This window comes from Aphelocoma coerulescens, chromosome 15 (genome assembly GCF_041296385.1).
Source record: "Aphelocoma coerulescens isolate FSJ_1873_10779 chromosome 15, UR_Acoe_1.0, whole genome shotgun sequence".
NCBI lineage: Eukaryota > Metazoa > Chordata > Aves > Passeriformes > Corvidae > Aphelocoma > Aphelocoma coerulescens.
In genome coordinates, this window is record NC_091029.1 from 1,200,107 (window position 1) to 1,217,080 (window position 16,974).

Genomic DNA, 16,974 nt, shown 5'->3' on the forward strand with positions numbered 1-16,974 from the left:
GAAGGAATATGGACTGCCCAGCAGGCCAGCCCTACGAGCAGGATCCAGCTCTGCTGCAGGATGTTCCATGGAGCTGCTGCACTGGCAGGGGCTCCCAGGGACGCTCCTCATTCCCTCAGCAGGGGCCCTCGCCTTGCCAAAGGTAGGGCAGCACAAACAGAGCTTCTCCCGCTGATTCCCAGACTTAGGACACTTAAACAAACCACACAACTTCCCCTCCCCTCCCCTCCCCTCCCAATGGAACTCAATAATAAAAGAAACCCAAAAGCAGAACTCACTTTTTGCCCCGAGGTCCCTTCTGTCCCAGCACCAGCAGAGCTTCACTGACCTTCACCTGCTCTCCTCTGCCACAGCTGCCTCCCATCACTCCCATCACAGCTTCCACCAATCCTGACCTTCACCCGCCCTCCCACCTGTCCGGGCTCCTGTTACCGACTGTCCAGGTGATTTCACTAATTACCCCTCCAGCAGACAGCTCCGGCTCCGTGCCAGGCCTGGGGAAGGGGAGTGTGTTCATCCAGCACTGTCTCCTGAGGACACAGGGCCACTTCAGCCTGCTCACATTTTTATCCTCTACAATTGGAAGTCACTGAGCTTCTCAGATGAAAGGCTCTCCTCTAAGTGCAAATTATTATTAATGAATTTCTCTCTTGGCTCCTTGACAGGAAAATGTACCTTGCAGCGTGTTATCTTTGCAGCCATGCCTCCCTGGCACCGGCAGATTCCCTCTCCTGGCAAGTGAGGTGTGGTGACAGCAGGGAAGCTCCAGCAGCTCTCAGTGCCCATCCCAGTGCCTCTGTAACTGCGGCGGAGCAAAGCCTCAGAAATGTAAATCCTGGCATTTGACCCAATGTGAATTTCTCAAATAAGTGATATTTCACAGCCCAGTGGTTTCCTCCCTGCTGAGACGATCGTTTATGGTGGCTTGCTCAGAACAGGGCTGTGACAGAATTTTTGGTCAGTGCTGACAAATTGAAAAACTTCAGTATTTGCCTCTGAAGCCCCGTGTTCTGTAGCTTCAGAAAAATTAAATGGGAAGGCAGGGCTCGTTTTTTTTCCCTATTTTGTTACCTTTTCAAATCCAGCCCGTCCTCCTCTGCCAAGACCATGTGATTTGGTCCCCTTGCTTCTGTCCAGCCCAGCACTGGGTTCCTGGAGGTGCCACCCCTCGTAGGTGCGGCACAGAACACCCTCCTTAAAAATGCTCCTGGACCTGGTACATTCTGTGCTACCACAGCCTATTATTTTTGCTCCAGTGTTGTGTTTCTCGCTCCTCTGCTGTTGCCTGTTGCAGCTCCACACTGTAAATGCCTTTTTCACCTCGGGGACACCTGCGTTTTCCCAGGAAGAGCTATGCAGTTAATTAATGATGCCTGGGCTGCAGGGAGCTGCCCACGCCAAGAGCAGAGCCCCGGAGCTGCTCGTGCTGGTGGAGGCACGGGATGAACAAGATGGATTGTGCCCCTGCCCTGAACTGTGCCTGCTGCTCCTGCCATCCATCGTCATCACCACGTGCCTGGGAAGGGGAACTGCTTCACCCAGGAAGGGTCAGAGCAGGGAAAAACTTTCATACATCTCTATTCTCTCTCCAGAAAGTGGCTTAAATCATGTTCCAGGGCAGTGGATGCAGCACTTCAGCACAAGAATGACAGAGGAGCCCCCTCCCCTGAGGAAAGGGAATTTGTCAAGCCATGTAAAGCATTTTAATTACAATTCGTATAACATGTATAAATAAATATTACATTCTTTCAGAATACAATGCATACTAGGCATACCTTGTTAAAACGTCCATCTATGTTACTGGGTGGCAGGATTGACTCTGTCCAAGTAAAAAAACCGAACTACGGAGTTTAGTAATTAAAAAACCCAAAACAACGAAATAATGGCAAGGACAGGACAATGCAAGTGCTTCTGGCTAACAGTCAGGACATAACACTGCTTTCCAAAGGCTGGATGTGCCACCTCCTTTTAGTTACCAGAGGTTTGGGAGGACAGGGGTTTCCTCACGGAACAGATCTTGATCTGTGTCCTCCACGAATGTGAACTGGCACTGAGCCAACACAGTTCTGCCACTCCACGAATTAAATCTCTTATTTTGTATTTGCTTCCCATTTATTACAGGGTTGGTGTTTGTTTATTCAAAACATCAGCTTTACAATCTAGTCTAAAATTTTCAGTCTGAGCTGGTCCAATGGTCAAAAAAAAAAAAAAAAAAGAAATTTATAAAATAGCTCCAGTATTTCTTGATCTTGCTCCAGCAATATTTCCCTCCCTCCCAACAGTGTGTCCAGAGGCCAGCTCTCCCAGTACAAGGAAATAAAAGTTTGGGGGCAATCAGTGTCTTTCTGTCCATTCTTCTTCTTGCTTTCAGAGCTTGATGAGAGCTGGTGAATATTAAAATAAACAGAAAATTCCAGCACAAAATTATGAATTCGTGAACTTGGTAAAAAACCCCTAAACAAACCAAACTCCAGGCTGTACATATTTGGCCTGTGATGGTGTCAGTTCCAGGTACATTTAAGATGCACCAGTGGGGCACTCCCATCGCTTGGTACTTGTAAAAGCTAACAAAAACCAGCACCTTCTTCCCTTGGTGAAACGCAGGAACTTTGGTCGTGGAAATTTAAAATGAGCAACTAAACAAACAATCCAAACCTGAAAGGAAAATGAAGATTCTTCCAAACAGAACGTATTTCTAGCTAGGGTGAAATGGAGGCTCAGGCTTTCGGAAGAGACATGGAAATTATTAGTCAATACTTATCCCCTGAATTCTTTAAATGACAGGAGACTGTTTACAGCTAACTGAGAAACAGAATGTTCTTGGCCCACTGTGAACTTACTGAATTTTAAATTTTCCTGTTTTCAAGGTATTTAAAAGAAAAATACAAGAGGGAAAATGGTTCTGTTTCAATTTACAAGACAAGTGGAAAAGCAAAAATGAAAATACCAGGTAATTTCTTCCTCCTTCATATGTAATGCCAAAGACACATCTTCACTTCAAATGAAGGAATAAAAAGAAATGGCTTAAATACCAATATAAAAAGTCTTCTTGTGGGTCATATGTCCATAACTGTGATGTGTTATTGGAACCAGAACAAGTTATTGTTTGCCTCTTGCTCATTCTTTTCATGCTCTTATATTCTCTCATTTCTTTTTACAGATATTTTTGGTACTGTGAAATATTACCATCATTATTATTTGTATGACCCATAAAATGAATTTTCACAACCTCATCTTGCCCAGTTCATCATATTGGTCATACCATTTCCTTGTTCCTTTCTGCTATTTATATTCCACTTCCTAAATCCATGAGTAGCAGAATAACCACTGGAAAAAAAAAAAAAAACAAAACCAAAAAAACCAACGAAACAAAGTGAAAAACAAAACAAACCATGGACAGTTTGGCAAATTTCTTTCCCTGATTATAAAAACTGCCTCATCGTTTCTCCTGGCGATTCCTTCCCCTCCCCCTCGTCCGTCCCAATATATACTGTAGAACTGAAGGCATCAAGGTGTGGTTAAACCCCAAAAAAACCCAGCAAGGAGCTACACTTTGTCTTTGAACTTCCCCATGTAGTTTCGTATCTCTTTGGAGTCCCCCAGGTCCATGTCCTGGCACACCCACTTAATGTCATCGTCATTGCTGCTGAGGATGGAGTTGACGGTGGGGCAGCCGTCGTCGGGCGGGATGGTGGTGAACGTGGTGAACTTCACCCGCTTCCGCTTGGACGTGGGCGAGTGCAAAGGCTCCGCCTTCTGCTCCTTGCCCGGCCTCCCCCCCGGGTCCGCGGCCCTGTGCACCTGGCTCTGAATGTTCTTCTGGGCGCTGCCATTGAGCAGCTGGTTGCTCTCCTCGCTCCCCGAGCCCCGGTCGATGATGGTCGTGTGCTCGTCCTGCTGAGGTGACGCGTCCGCTGTGTTCTCCAGCAGTTCTGCCTCGTTTCCCAGCCACACCCAGTCGTGGGAGTGGGTCATGGTGGTCTGTCCTTCCACCAGGACCTGCTTGTGGCGGTACTTGAGTGCAAACGTTGCACAGTTTATTAGGAACACCAGGATCGCCAGGCAGAAGACCCCCAGCAGAGCATACATCCCGATCTCCAGGTCACTGAGGCCCCGGGGTGTCTGCACCAGGTCGCTGTCCTCCATGCCAGCCCCGCCTTTGGGCAGGTCCACCTGGGCGGGGAAGTTGGTGAAGTCAATGGGGATGTTCTGCAGCTGGCTGTCGTCCGAGAGTTTGCCGCCGTCCAGCCGGTTGTTTCTGATGACTTTATTTCTGAGGATGGATTTTGCCGTGGTGCTGACCTTCCTGAGGGGCCCCTCCTCCCTCTCTGCTGAGGAGCCGCCGTAGTAGCGCCCGTCCTGCCCGTAGCGCTCCTGCTCCGAGGCCTTGTGGCGCCGGTCGCTCGCGTGGTTCTCGATCTCGTCCGCGTCGTAATCGCCGCCCACGTCCGCGTCCGCGTCGTTCTGCCCAAACTTGACCTTGAGATTGCCGCTCCCCACGGCCAGCACGCTTTTCCTCTTGGACTTCTGGCAGGCTTCAGAGATCATCATGTCCACCTTGATCAGCGCTCCCTGGCCCTCGCCTTCTGCCACCACAACGGGCCACTTCAGGGCAGGGCTCTGGTGGATGGACACAACGGCTTCGTCCAGCGACACCGCGGAGAGGGAGAAGTCCTTGGGGTCATAAATGTCCAGCGGAGTAACAGAGCTGTCACTGAACTGGACCCAGGTGCTTACCACAGCTTCCTGAAAGGAGAGGGACATGGTTAAAGACAGGGCCTTAAATAAATCAGCTCAACCCACTGCAGCTCATCAGGCTCCCAGCTCTGACTGGCAGCCGGAGGAAATGGGAGACACCGGCTCTGCACTGCGTTTAAAGCAAACCAAGCCTCGACTGACGGGGCACACAACTGGGCACATCTGTCACTAAAGGGTCCACTGCTATCTTCCCTGAGAATGTTTTGCAAAAGGACGTGTAAAATAATTGATACGAGATGTCCTTATCACCCAAGTGCCCATTAGCAGGCTACAATTTTACAAGCTTTGTAAGGAAAGTCGTTCCCGTTGTACAAAAGCCGGAAGAGGCAAATCAGAAAAGCTACTAGAGGCACTTGACAGAACACTTATTTTCCTCGTGTTCTACATGCACAGGTGTCGTGGGGCGCTGTCAAATTAAGGCATGAATATCTTAGCAGGAGTAAGGAGCTACCACAGCATCTTGGAAATGGCTGGAGCAGAAGATTCATCTGAAAGAAGAAGACTCACAGAACAGTTGCTGTTTTGCTGGAAAAAGGTCTAAGTAAAACACACATTATCCTTGAGACAACTAAAAAGTCCACCAAATTTTTGTGTCAAGCAGAGGAGGATGGGGATTCTGGCATGACCTCCACAATAAAAATACAAATGGCCTGCATTTAATTGGTCTGTCTTTGTTCTCTGCAGGTAGCACTGTTAGAAGTCATCATCAGAAGCAAACACAAAGCCAGAGGTCAGCTCTCTGCCATGTGAAATCCCTTCCAGATGATACAGATATTTACTTCTCCACATCTCAATAGCTTTCTTTGCAGGACATTTCTTTAATTTTTCATTTGTTCTATGCCTTGCCCGTTCAGGCAGCAGACGGCCAGGCAGATTGCCAGAGTGCAACTTCCCACAAAAGGGAAGCTCTTTGCTTCCCACACTTAAACCACAAATGGCTCTAATAACTTTACACTTGGGTACATCAGAACAACCGGGCTGAAAAACCAGCACTGGGGAAAAACACTGCCACCCTGTTAATGTCCAGTCATAATACAAATTTACAACTTAATATGGTTTTCAATTGGCTGCAATTTGTTATGCTATGGTCATAAACAAAGAGAATTGCTACCCTTCTAGTTGAATTTAAAGCTTTTTCAATGAAAACAGCAAGGGGCATTTAGCTGTGCAGAAGGTTGGGCCATACTGAATATTTGATTTCCAAAGCACTACCAGCAAGTACTTGAGGGACTGGAAGAAGAAAAATAAGTTGTGGCACAACAGGAAAGAAGGCAAAGTTCTTGGTGATTCAAATTTACTTCAAAGAGCTGAAATGGAGCCAGGGTAACTCAGAAGCTGGGAAGAGTGAACTGCATAAGGAAATTAAAACATCTGATCTTTCATTGGAGAAACAACCCTGAAATGGCTGAACAGACAGAAACACAGAGCTGCAGGGCACAGCTCGAATTCCTATCAACAGGAATCTATAGCAGAGCAACGCCGGTCACAGGAAAGCAAAGGGGATTTTTTTAATGGATATGTGCAGAGAGGAAAAGATTCATCTCCTCAGGCAATTCAACACCCTGTTGCTTTCCTTCTCCCTAAACAAGAGGTCAGCCTTGTGTACCACTGGGGAAGATACACTGACTTTCCATCAGCCTATGCAGGGGAAAACACCAGCATCATTTCCAGCACATCATCACTGCCTGCCCGCGGTGCTGTCTTTTGGAGAGCAGCCTGAGAAGGTAAGGGCAGAATTTTGGACAGGTAGGGCTGGAAATGATGACACCTGTGCCTCCTGCCCAGCTGGGAACATCCACAGCTCCACATCCCTACAAGACTCACGTCACTAAATCCTTTGTGCATTTGGACAAAGTTGCCAGCAACTTCAAAGCAACTTTTATTCTTTATGCCATTGCTCTACTGTTCTGCATTCCTGGTTTTATGAAGCAGAGACACAGAAAAATGAGATGGCAGTCAGCTGAAATTTGCAGGCACACATGTGATTTACCATAGGTAACAGAGGTGTGCACTGGCTTAGCCATTATTTTCTACCAGCACTGACGATTTTTATTTCCAAGAGAACCTTTTTTCAGAGGAAGAACCAATTCTTTTCACAACACAACACTGCCGTGGACAACATTAATTAAAAAGGAAAGAAAACAAATGAGAGAAACAAGGAGAATTTAAAATCCTGCCAAAACATAGTGTATCAGCCCAAATATTCCATTTGAGATCATCTCCTCTCATTCACATCGTTAGAGGAAAGCCAAAGGCAGGGGAAGGAAGTGAATTTCCCAAATGATTATAAATTCTGAAAAGCTAAAAAGAAAAAAAGGGAGGAAAAGGAAATGATTTAGTGCCATGTCCTTCAAGGAGCTGTTTCTGCAAATCTGGTGTACCACATCAATAAATCCCCTCCACATCTCTAACAAGGTCCTCCAGTTACTCTCAGGAGATGAAGATGGATTGGAGCCTTCTCACCTGCAAAGTTGCTGCCCCTCGTCTCATGCCCTCAACGCTGAGGTGACAAATGCTTGTGCTCTTTAATTATCAAGCATAAACAAAGACTTTGAGGGATTATCTTGCTTTCCAGTCTTTCTTTCCCCCACTTTTCCTCTCTCCTCTCTTCACACACACACACACACACACAGAGGTGCTCAGCTGCACTCCCAGAACGAATGACCCGCACGGACACATCGGTGCCACTGTTCCCCACAGAGCAGGAGGATCTGCAATGCTGATCATGATGTGAAGTGAGTCCGAGAACGTTCACTGGATCATGTTCATGACAGCACAACCCAGCACAGAGATGTAGAAACTGCTTCCCACAACCACTGTTGATTATCATCAGGCTTTCCTTAAGCACATAGAAAACTTTATCAAGACATATTCTGTCTAAATTTTCCCTTGTGCCTTTGCTGTTCTGTTCCTCCATTACAGGTGTAATTTCAGCTCTTCATCTGTGGCAGTTCCACCACCTTTTCTGGCCCTCAATTACATTGTGGCTTACCAGTCCAAAGATACCATTTGATAAATCTTCTTGGATAAACTGGTTGCATTTTAGAGAATTCTGCTGCTTAGAAACAAAGATCAGGATATTTGATTTTCTTCCATGCTCAGAATAAAGAGGCCTTTTAATGGTCTTCATTCACTATAGCACAAATAAAAGTATTTGTGGATAAGCCCTCAATTGCTGGGGTCAGCTGCAAGAGTCCTGGAGCGAGGCAGGACATCAGAGGAAAGAAATGGTTGGCTCTGCAGAAAACAAATACATCCCTCCCTCAAATAAAGGCAAAGGAACACTGTTCTCAGCAGCTTCTATTAGACCAGCACTGATTGTTCTGTCTGGGGACTTGAATGCTGGAATGGATTTCCCCAGCAATTTTATCACATGAAATATCAAAGTATTACATGTGCATTTATTTTTAAGCCTGTGGCTGGTGTAGTAAAAATTGGGCTTGATCGTTATGATGTGGAAATGAAAGGCAGCCAAGACTCAGATCTTAATTCAAACCATGCATTCCCCCACTGTGTATTTCTTTCTTTCCTTTCTGTCCAATCTGCTAATGTGACATTCCTTTCCAGTGGGAATTTGCTTGTAGTTGCAAGGGAAGAATTCAGATTCTTATCTAACAATGCATCCCTTCTCCCTTTCCCGTGCTGCTTAATTCCTTTGTCATTCCCGTGAGCCATTACATTGCTCTGTCAGTTGAAAGAAGATATAAATACAATTTCAGTGTATTAACTGCCAGGATGGGGTAACGAATCCACACCATAAAAATACTCCTGGTATCTGTTACTTAACCGTGAGATGTCAGTGAATTCTCAGAACTGGTTTGCATGAAGGCCACAAGCTAAACCAGACCATCCAAAAGGCAGGGACATGGGAATGACCCCGGCTTGTTGTCCTGACCAAGGGTGCTGGGCACCCTCCCCTCCCAGCAGAGTGAGAGCAGACATCCCCAGCCTCAGGGCTGGATCTTGTCACTGATGTCAACAGGCCCTACACCTGGAAACACAAGAACGTGGCTTTTAGAAAGCTCCAACACTGCTCTTTTTCCCTGAGAAAACGTCTGCAGTTTATACATTAATGCACAGAGCCGTTTATTAAAGGCCTTTTTTCTTCTTTCTTCACTGACCCATTCCAGTTCATTAGACCCCATGCAATACAGTGACAAAAAACCTGGGTATGACTCCGAGTTTCCCTGCAGAGCCAGCTGAGCTTTCAGACTCCCTGAAGCTCACTCAGATCAGAAGACACTAAAACACTCTAGGTTTTCTTTTGTTTACGTTTTGGAGAAGCCTTTAAGATGACAGTGTTGATTTAACAACCGTCAGCAAGCCAAATGGAACAGCTTTCCTACCTGAGCAGATGGCCACTAAAAATAGATTACTCACAGCTACAGTTTCCAAATTTTGAGAAGATACTTCATCTTTGGTACTTAGAAGTTGGTCAGTCTGCATCTATTTTTAGGCACCTAAATCACTGATCCACTTTTCAGTGCCAATGAGCTCCCTATTGATTAAAAAATAAGATGGGCTCAGCATCCCTCAAGGTCACCCTGCCACAGCAGGTAATTAGTTGCCCAGCTATAGATAGAGGCATCTATCTTAAGGCATCCAAAAAAAAAAAAAAAAAAAAAAAAAGGCTTATCTTCTTTAGAGTGCTTTGTATTTATGGAGAAACTGCCAACTTTTCAGGTGTTTTGGCTGCTTTGTGCTGTGCATGCAGACAAGATGTGGTCATTATCAGCCAGTCACTATGGCCACTGAAAGAAAGCCACAGCACAAACTCTGAGTTCGTTCCTGTGCTACTGAAAGACCTGCACCAGCACAACCTGTACAGAGCTCTGTGCCTTGCACTGCACCCACAGAGGCACTGCTGGCTGTGCTGGGGACGGTGCTGGGCCAGCACAGCCCCAGTGCCCCAAGCACATTTGCTCATCTGGGCTGCAGCTTGGCTGCTGGAGGTGCTAAAGGGGAGCCAGGGAAAACAGCTGACCAAGAACACGACTTTTTTTTTCTGTCTGACCATGCTGACACATACCCAATTGTTCCTGAGCAAAACAAAACCTTCAGCTGTCTTAATTTTGTTTTTCAGTTGCATCAGTAAGGTTTGCATGAGTTATTTGGGCCTTTTTATAAACTTGCTTGAGAGGAAAAGACACTTAAATAATGAAGTCCTCACAATGTTCAAGTATATGCTTACTCCTGGCCTGTCTCCTTGGAAAAAACCCTCTTTCAAAAGGGCTTGATTTTCAGAAAACACTCAGCACTTGCCTTCAAAATTCCAGCTCAGTCAGGATCTCAGCTGATGCACTCCAAATCATGAGTCACTTCTTGCAAAATTTAGCCACAAACATTCCCACATTTGCATTAATTTTTCTAAGGGAAAGTGACTTAAATGTTATATCCTTCATTCAAACTGCAAATGAAAGGAAGAGATGTCTGTGACTCTATAGGTCACTCCTACGCTGTTTCCTTCCATTTATTTCCCAGTGTGAAATCTATTCCTGTCTTGTTTTTGGTGATGGAGATGCAAAGTCCCTGAAGTCTTTTCAACAGTCTACAGGCTGAGGGAGACTTAGGCTGGAGAAAAAACCAAGTGTCTTACAACAGGGTAGAAAGTGAAATGAGCTCAGGCCTCTGGACAGGGAAAGCATCCCAGAAAGCAGGGGCTGTGCTCAGAGTGAGCAGGCAGAGTCTGGACCCAGACACTCACAGGCTTCAGCAGGAACTGGCCCTCACAGAAGCCCCAAGGGAGGAGTGATGCTCCCAGCAAAGCTTTCCATAGGGAAGCAGGCTGGGCATTCCTCTTTTGGGGAGAAGAGGAGGTGTTGGAAGACAGGCAGAGGCAATGGGCAGGCTCCAGAGGGGAGCTGGGAGGAGAGGCAGAGCCTGGAGGGGGAACCCACCAGAACGAGCTGCTCTGTGCTTGTAGGGAATTGGGACAGGAGGCACCGAGAGCAGGAGCAGTGAGAAAAACCCACAGATCTGGGGCTACTACTGACAACCTTGGGCATTCCAGAGCCTGCTGGAGAAGGTTTTCCACTGCCTTCTAATGGGAGTCTGGAGAAGAAATAAGGAAGATTTTCAACTTCTGTAACTGAGAAAAAGGTGCTTGATTGTCTCTTGCCTCCTGTTTTACAGCGGGTATCTTCAGTGAGCACAGATGCCACGGTGTGACCCACAGGTCCAGGACAAGGCCAGCAGGCCAGCAGCCCCTCACACTGCCCAGCAGCCCCAGGGCAGAAAACACTGCTCAGAACCAGGGCCTGACATCCCCACTCACCTCTGCTTCAGAAAAGTGCCACTCCCAGGAACCTGAAATTGTCCCGCAGAGGAACAGCAGCTTAAACCAAATATTTCACTGAAATCATTTCAGAACACGGAGGCTGGGAAAAATCATTTCAACCCAAACCACGTTTACACGTTTTTACTCTTTTGTATTCCTTCCTAACTTGCCAGCTGCAGTGACATACAGTGACATGTCACATCATATTGCCACGCCATAAACAACAGGAGGTGTCACGATGGGCACTACTGGAATGCCCTAGCAGAATATGCCACAACCCAATGCTGATAAATATCTCTGCATACTCAGGACAGGCCATCTATAAATCTGAGAAGCTGACAGTGGGACTGGGCAGCCTTTCCAGAGCCACAAGCTCTTTTATCTGCAATCAAAGCCATGATTCTTTCAGTGCTGCTGCAGGACAGGATTGGGTTAGAAATGCTTCAGTTTTTGTTTTCACAGTCTTTGAAGACATCATGCCAGATGTGGTTTCTAAGCCCTGAAGAAGGGTATAAATGGGTTAATTACATAAGATTCTTATGTTTACAGGATGCAACAAATGGAACAGATGGGCACCATGTCCTTCTAGTTCAGACATTTTCCTGTCACTAAGTTATAAAACAAACGAAATTATTTTTATGTTCCAGAAAATTAGGTAGCAATAATCATGAAAATGGGCCATAAAACTTGACTTGAGATCTCTCCCTATCTATGTGAGATGAAAAACAGTTTCTGCAGGAGGAGTAGCTGTGGACAGACTTAATTGCATGGTCCCCAGTCCCAATCTTCAAATCTACTGACTGAGCGAGCGTGTTCCAGTGCTCCTGACCCTTGGGTGTACTCTGGGCCAGAGTGACTGTTGGACTTCATCTGCTGGTGTTCTCCAATCTTCTTTTCCACAGAGGTTGTGACCTGAGGCAAGCTGCTTGAAAGACCCCCTTTAGAGAGATGAGAATTTGCTGGCTTAAGATCAGCACATGAACTGGACGAGGAAACCCCCAAAATCCGTATGAAAAATAAAAGGAGAGACGAGCCTGGCAGTGTGTCATGGCTCCAGGAGGGAGAAGAAATGCATCTGGCCATCTTCTGCCTCTATTTTACAGCGCTTCAAGATATTAAGCTGTGACACACAGAGCTCTGTGCTCTCCAGCACGAAAAACAAGGGCGTGCTCATACAGCAAACCAGGATCACTGTCCAAAGACTGCCCATGCAGTGAAAACAACACGGGTTCATTAGCTAAAGAAAGGGTATTAAAAATGTAAATAGCATCAACTTGAGCGTAGTGAGAACTTTTACTGGAGATGAAGTCCATACTTGAAGGGAAGAAATGACAAGGCAACTCCAGAGTACCTGCAAGGAAAAGCAATGAACATGGACACGGACTACACCTAAAGTCTAAACTCTGAACTTGTTGTGAATTATCATCTGTACTTCACACTGGTGAAATCCTGCCCCATCCCAGAAGGCAAACCCAGTAAATCCAGAGTGCACAGTACCTGCTTAGGAGTGTGAAGCAGCTCTTGGGCAACAGCTGTAGCCACAATGGCCCTGCTGGTGGCTGCACTCGGCTGCAGGAAGAGCGAGAGCCCAGACACCAGCTGCACCCCCAGGTCTGTTATGGTCACTTTGTCATCCAGCACAGTCACTGTCTTCTCTGCCAGGATGGAGTCAGACAGAGGAGACAAAACCTTTGGAGAAACACAACACAATCAACTTAGGCTGATCAATTATTAAAACCTTTCTTAAGGTTGTCGTCCCTTCTTGCCTCCAAAGCTTTGCACACAGAAATGCAGAGCACACAGAAAAGGGAGTCTGATCTCATCAGCAGGGTCAGAAAACCTGAGTGGAGGGGTTATGGCTGAGAACCATCCAAGACTGGGAGCTGTCCTGTCCCAGCTGTGTTATTTGCATCATGTCACCACGAGAGTGGATTTAAAATTTTCTCCCGTTACTCTGTGTTCCCGTATGGATGAGCTCGTTAAACTTCCCAACTACTCCAGAGGGAGGTTAGCAGCCTAGGATTTGTCCTTCACTTCTTGGCTTGGAAATCTTTGTTACTCTGTTTTTTCTGTTTCTGATGGAGCACCAAGACAGCAGAATATCCTTCCCTTTACTGTAACTAAGGGCCATGCTGCTCTCTTTAGGGAACTACGGATAGCCAGTTCATGCACATGCTGTCTCCTCCACCTTCCTCATACCCACAGGCTAGATTAGCTCTATTAACCCTTTCCACACTGGCTTTAGTAAGGATTCCCATCTCTAACCCCACACCGAGGTTCTCTGTGGGAATGGCAGCGTCTGGAGTCCCAGAACCATCCCAGAATCCCTGCCCAGAGCAGGTACCTGCATCGTGGTCATTCCCACTTCCCGTCCGATCAGGATCCTGCCTTCCTGCAGCTTGGCAACGTGAGGATCCTCCAGCTTCATGAAGTCCCTGACCATGTCTGTGATGTCGAACTGCCAGTCCGAGCCCAGCAGGTAGCTCAGCTGCCCCCAGGGGCCGGAGTCCTCAGCCACGAACTGTGTCAGCACCCTGACCATGGCGTGCTGGTACTGCAGGGTGCAGCCCCTGCCCCTGCGCTCATCCTCATCCTCGTCGTCGCTGTCCCTGGTGGGCCTTTTGGCAGCAGAGAACGAAGCATAAAGAAATGTTTTCAAGAACATCAGTGAAAATTAACATTGGAGTGCTAATGGAGAGTGCCCCCTTAATGGAGAGAGCCCTCCCTTCTGGTTTTTTGGACCATGGATGACCCATGGCTGCCTCACATGATGGAGGAGCACACAACTGGACTGTGCCTCTTTTCCATCTGTGCTGCCATCTCCAAACAGCAACTCTGCCACTGGACCTTCCCAGAGTTCCACACTGTACTCTGTTGCCCAAGACAGACACGTGCCCAGGAGCAAAAGTCCCACAACTTCTAAAAGCTTTATTGTATCTGCAGATGCCCAGTGCAAATCTGGAGATTCCAGTGCTGCTGCTCCTCAGGGGAAGATGCTGCATTTTGGGAGCACTCATTTTACGAATCACCCAAGAAATGTAGCAACTCAAACCCACCTTTTGTTGGAAACAACAGGGACTCGCCAGCCTTTGATCTGGCTCAGTTCAGTGTCGGAAATGTCGATCTGAAGGGGCAGGCGAGGCACCCACACCGTGATCTGCAGGGGAGCACTCAGGTACTGGTACGTGAAGTTCACAAGAGCGTTCACCTTGCCTTTCATCTCCTTGCCGTTGACAAAAACATAGTCACACCTGTCAGAAACCTGAGAGGGGCAAGAGAGAGGGGAAGGAGAAAAGGTGATCACTGTGACAAAACAAGCTCCAAGCGTAATCCTGGCGGCTCAACCCCAAAACAAACAGAAAAGGCTCCCTTCTCTTTCTGCATGTTAATGATGGCCTTGTACAATGGGAGCAGCTGAACACAAAATCCTTCCCTGGCTCAGGAGGCACAATTATGCTGGAGATGCCTAAAGACTGGATACTATTTATGAAGCCTGCGGTTGATTTTCCGTCTGCGATGCAGCAAGCTACAAACCAATGGCAGTGCTGGGGAATTTGTAATGAGCAAAGCTCCTTCCCAGCTTGGTCAAGAGGAACCCAGCAAACCCAAACTGGTCTCCACAGGGGCAAGCAGCCAGTCCAAGCTCTACCCTGAGGATGACCTTCATCAGGGGGCGATGCTGCTTTCAACACTGGCCCTGCAGTAGATTTCACCCACTGAAGAGTAACAGAAGTCTACTCATTTCCCCTGCAATAAACATTATCTGTTTATAAATGTTTACGTTTTGATTAAAGCTGTAAAGTATTTCTAAACGCTACAGTAGATTTATCATTAATATGTAAATGCTGTCCTGAAATATAAGCAAGCATTATCATAGTCGTGTAAGAGTTATATCAGTAATCACTTCTTTAATCAGTGTTGTAATTTACAGACCATTGAGTTTTCTCATTTATTATGTTACTGAGTACTAGTGATAAAATCACTCCTGGATATATAAATCATTAAGAGAGATGCAGATAGTATGAAGTGACTCCATGTGATAAAGTCATTGTCATTTCTATTCCTAAAGGTGTCATAAATGTCTGGGGAAATCCTGTGGCACATTAATCATACATTAAGTGGTGAGCAATGGGAGCTGTTACATTACTAAATGAGCTGGTATGTCTGCAGAAATTAACAGCAAACCCAGCAGATCCCAACTCCTGCTCTTGCTCCCATCCTGTCAGAATTCTATTTCATCACCCCTAACGAGCATGGGTAATGGTGGAAATGCATCTCCCCACCTGAACATAGATTTGTATTATCATCTGCTCCCTTTTATCCATTCCCAACACCATTTTATTCAAATGAAGATTATCAACTGGCAGTGCTGATGTCCCCAGACTAATCCAACAGATGGATGTCCTCTGTGACCACAGATGCAGGAGCTGAACTGCTCCCAGTTGGGCACACACATCCCGTTTGGATCCTCTCTCGGGTTCAGGCACTGCTCATATTCTGGTAAAATATTTGATGATGAGATTGCAAAAAGAAACTTCAGAGAACGTAATACAAACATGTCTCTGCCTCATTCCCTCAGAGGGTTATGCTCTGACAGCTCTGGTCACTGAAGCACTACCATGTGCTGCAATACCTGACCCATCCCTCTCTTCAGGCTTCTCCCTCAGACCATCTGAGGCCGGTTTAAAAGCCTGAAGGGGGCAGAAATGTCTTCATTTTGGCACTGCGAATGGCATGGCCTAATTTTCCATCTATTAACTTGAATGGCAATACAGAAACAGGTTTAGTTCACACCAGGCTGTTTCAGAATGACTGTTTGATTTAATCTGAAAGTACCGTGCAGCAGAGGTCACGAGGAACCCAATAATATGTGTAATATCCTATAAAATAGCAGGCAGTTATGCAGAACACACCCCTAGATGGGCTGCTTTTTCTTTCTATGGTGTCTCTGCATCAGCTTCACCCTGGGAGAGGAATCATCCTGAAAATGTTTCTCATTAAACAACTCCAAGTGCAGGCAAGCAAGGGCTGCATGTCAGGAGGCCCAGCCCTGAGCTCCTGACCAGGAGGTGTTTCTGCCTAGAGCAGTGAGCAGCCCCTGGAATGTCTCAGGGACACTCAGCCCCTGTATCTGAGCTGCTGATGCCCACCCTATGTCTGGAATATGCGACAAAGCAGCTTCAGATAAAGCTCTTGGCTCTCAGCCTTATCTTCCTTTGAGCAGAAGTGTTTGGGAGGCTTGTCAGCAAAATCTAATTGAACTCTGCTTGGAGCAGCAGCCATTGCTGTCCTGAAGCTGGCTCCATCCCACCCATTTCAACCCAAAGACAAGGTGAATGTTCTGGTTTAGTTGTGCAAGTTGCTTATTTATGCACCATGCAAACCACTTGCACGTGCTGATACAAGATTTCTGACAACACACTCAGCTTCAGACTGGTCAGGTCTGCTCTAGATGTATGATTTTATACTGCCTAAAGCTCTGTGTTGTCAGTAACTGAACAAATCTAACTGTTGGGGAAAGAAGAAGAACAATAGTAGCAAAACTGCAATTCCAAAATGGTTCTGGGCTGAGATCCAATCTCCATCTGTATCTGGAAAGCTGCTATAAGCCTTTGTGGGTATGCCACAAACAAATGGCTAAACAAGTCCATCCAGCATCCTAAGGAGGTGGCTGAGCAGCCACCACAAAGCCTTTCAAACTGCTCTGGGTTGATATTTATTGCTGGACATGCATCAGCAACAGTGGCAGGTCTTTAGGAGCTGCATTGCGAAAAACATTATTCTCTTCCCCACGAACAAGCACTGCTAATGTCCCTACACATGCTTCTCCTCTGCTCCTGTACTTGTGATAAGGAGGCAGCACACACAGAGGAAAGGAGCACAGCTCGTGCTGTACGGTGTTCCTGTAATTCTGTATGCATTTTAACTCTTTTCAGGTA

General features: G+C 46.6%; 1 protein-coding gene across 3 annotated transcripts in view; it reads right to left on the bottom strand.

Annotated features, from left to right (window-relative positions):
* Positions 1 to 421: 421 nt before the first annotated feature.
* Positions 422 to 16,974, bottom strand: part of TMEM132C (transmembrane protein 132C) — a 193,694-nt gene continuing 177,141 nt past the window's right edge. For all 3 annotated transcript variants that reach the window (XM_069031098.1, XM_069031099.1, XM_069031097.1), the window contains 4 exons: positions 14,092 to 14,297; positions 13,380 to 13,653; positions 12,533 to 12,724; positions 422 to 4,746 (listed from right to left, as the gene is read on the bottom strand). In XM_069031098.1, coding sequence (XP_068887199.1) covers positions 3,547 to 4,746; positions 12,533 to 12,724; positions 13,380 to 13,653; positions 14,092 to 14,297 — 1,872 coding nt within the window. In that variant the 3' untranslated portion in view covers positions 422 to 3,546. The remainder of the gene's footprint in view (positions 4,747 to 12,532; positions 12,725 to 13,379; positions 13,654 to 14,091; positions 14,298 to 16,974) is intronic.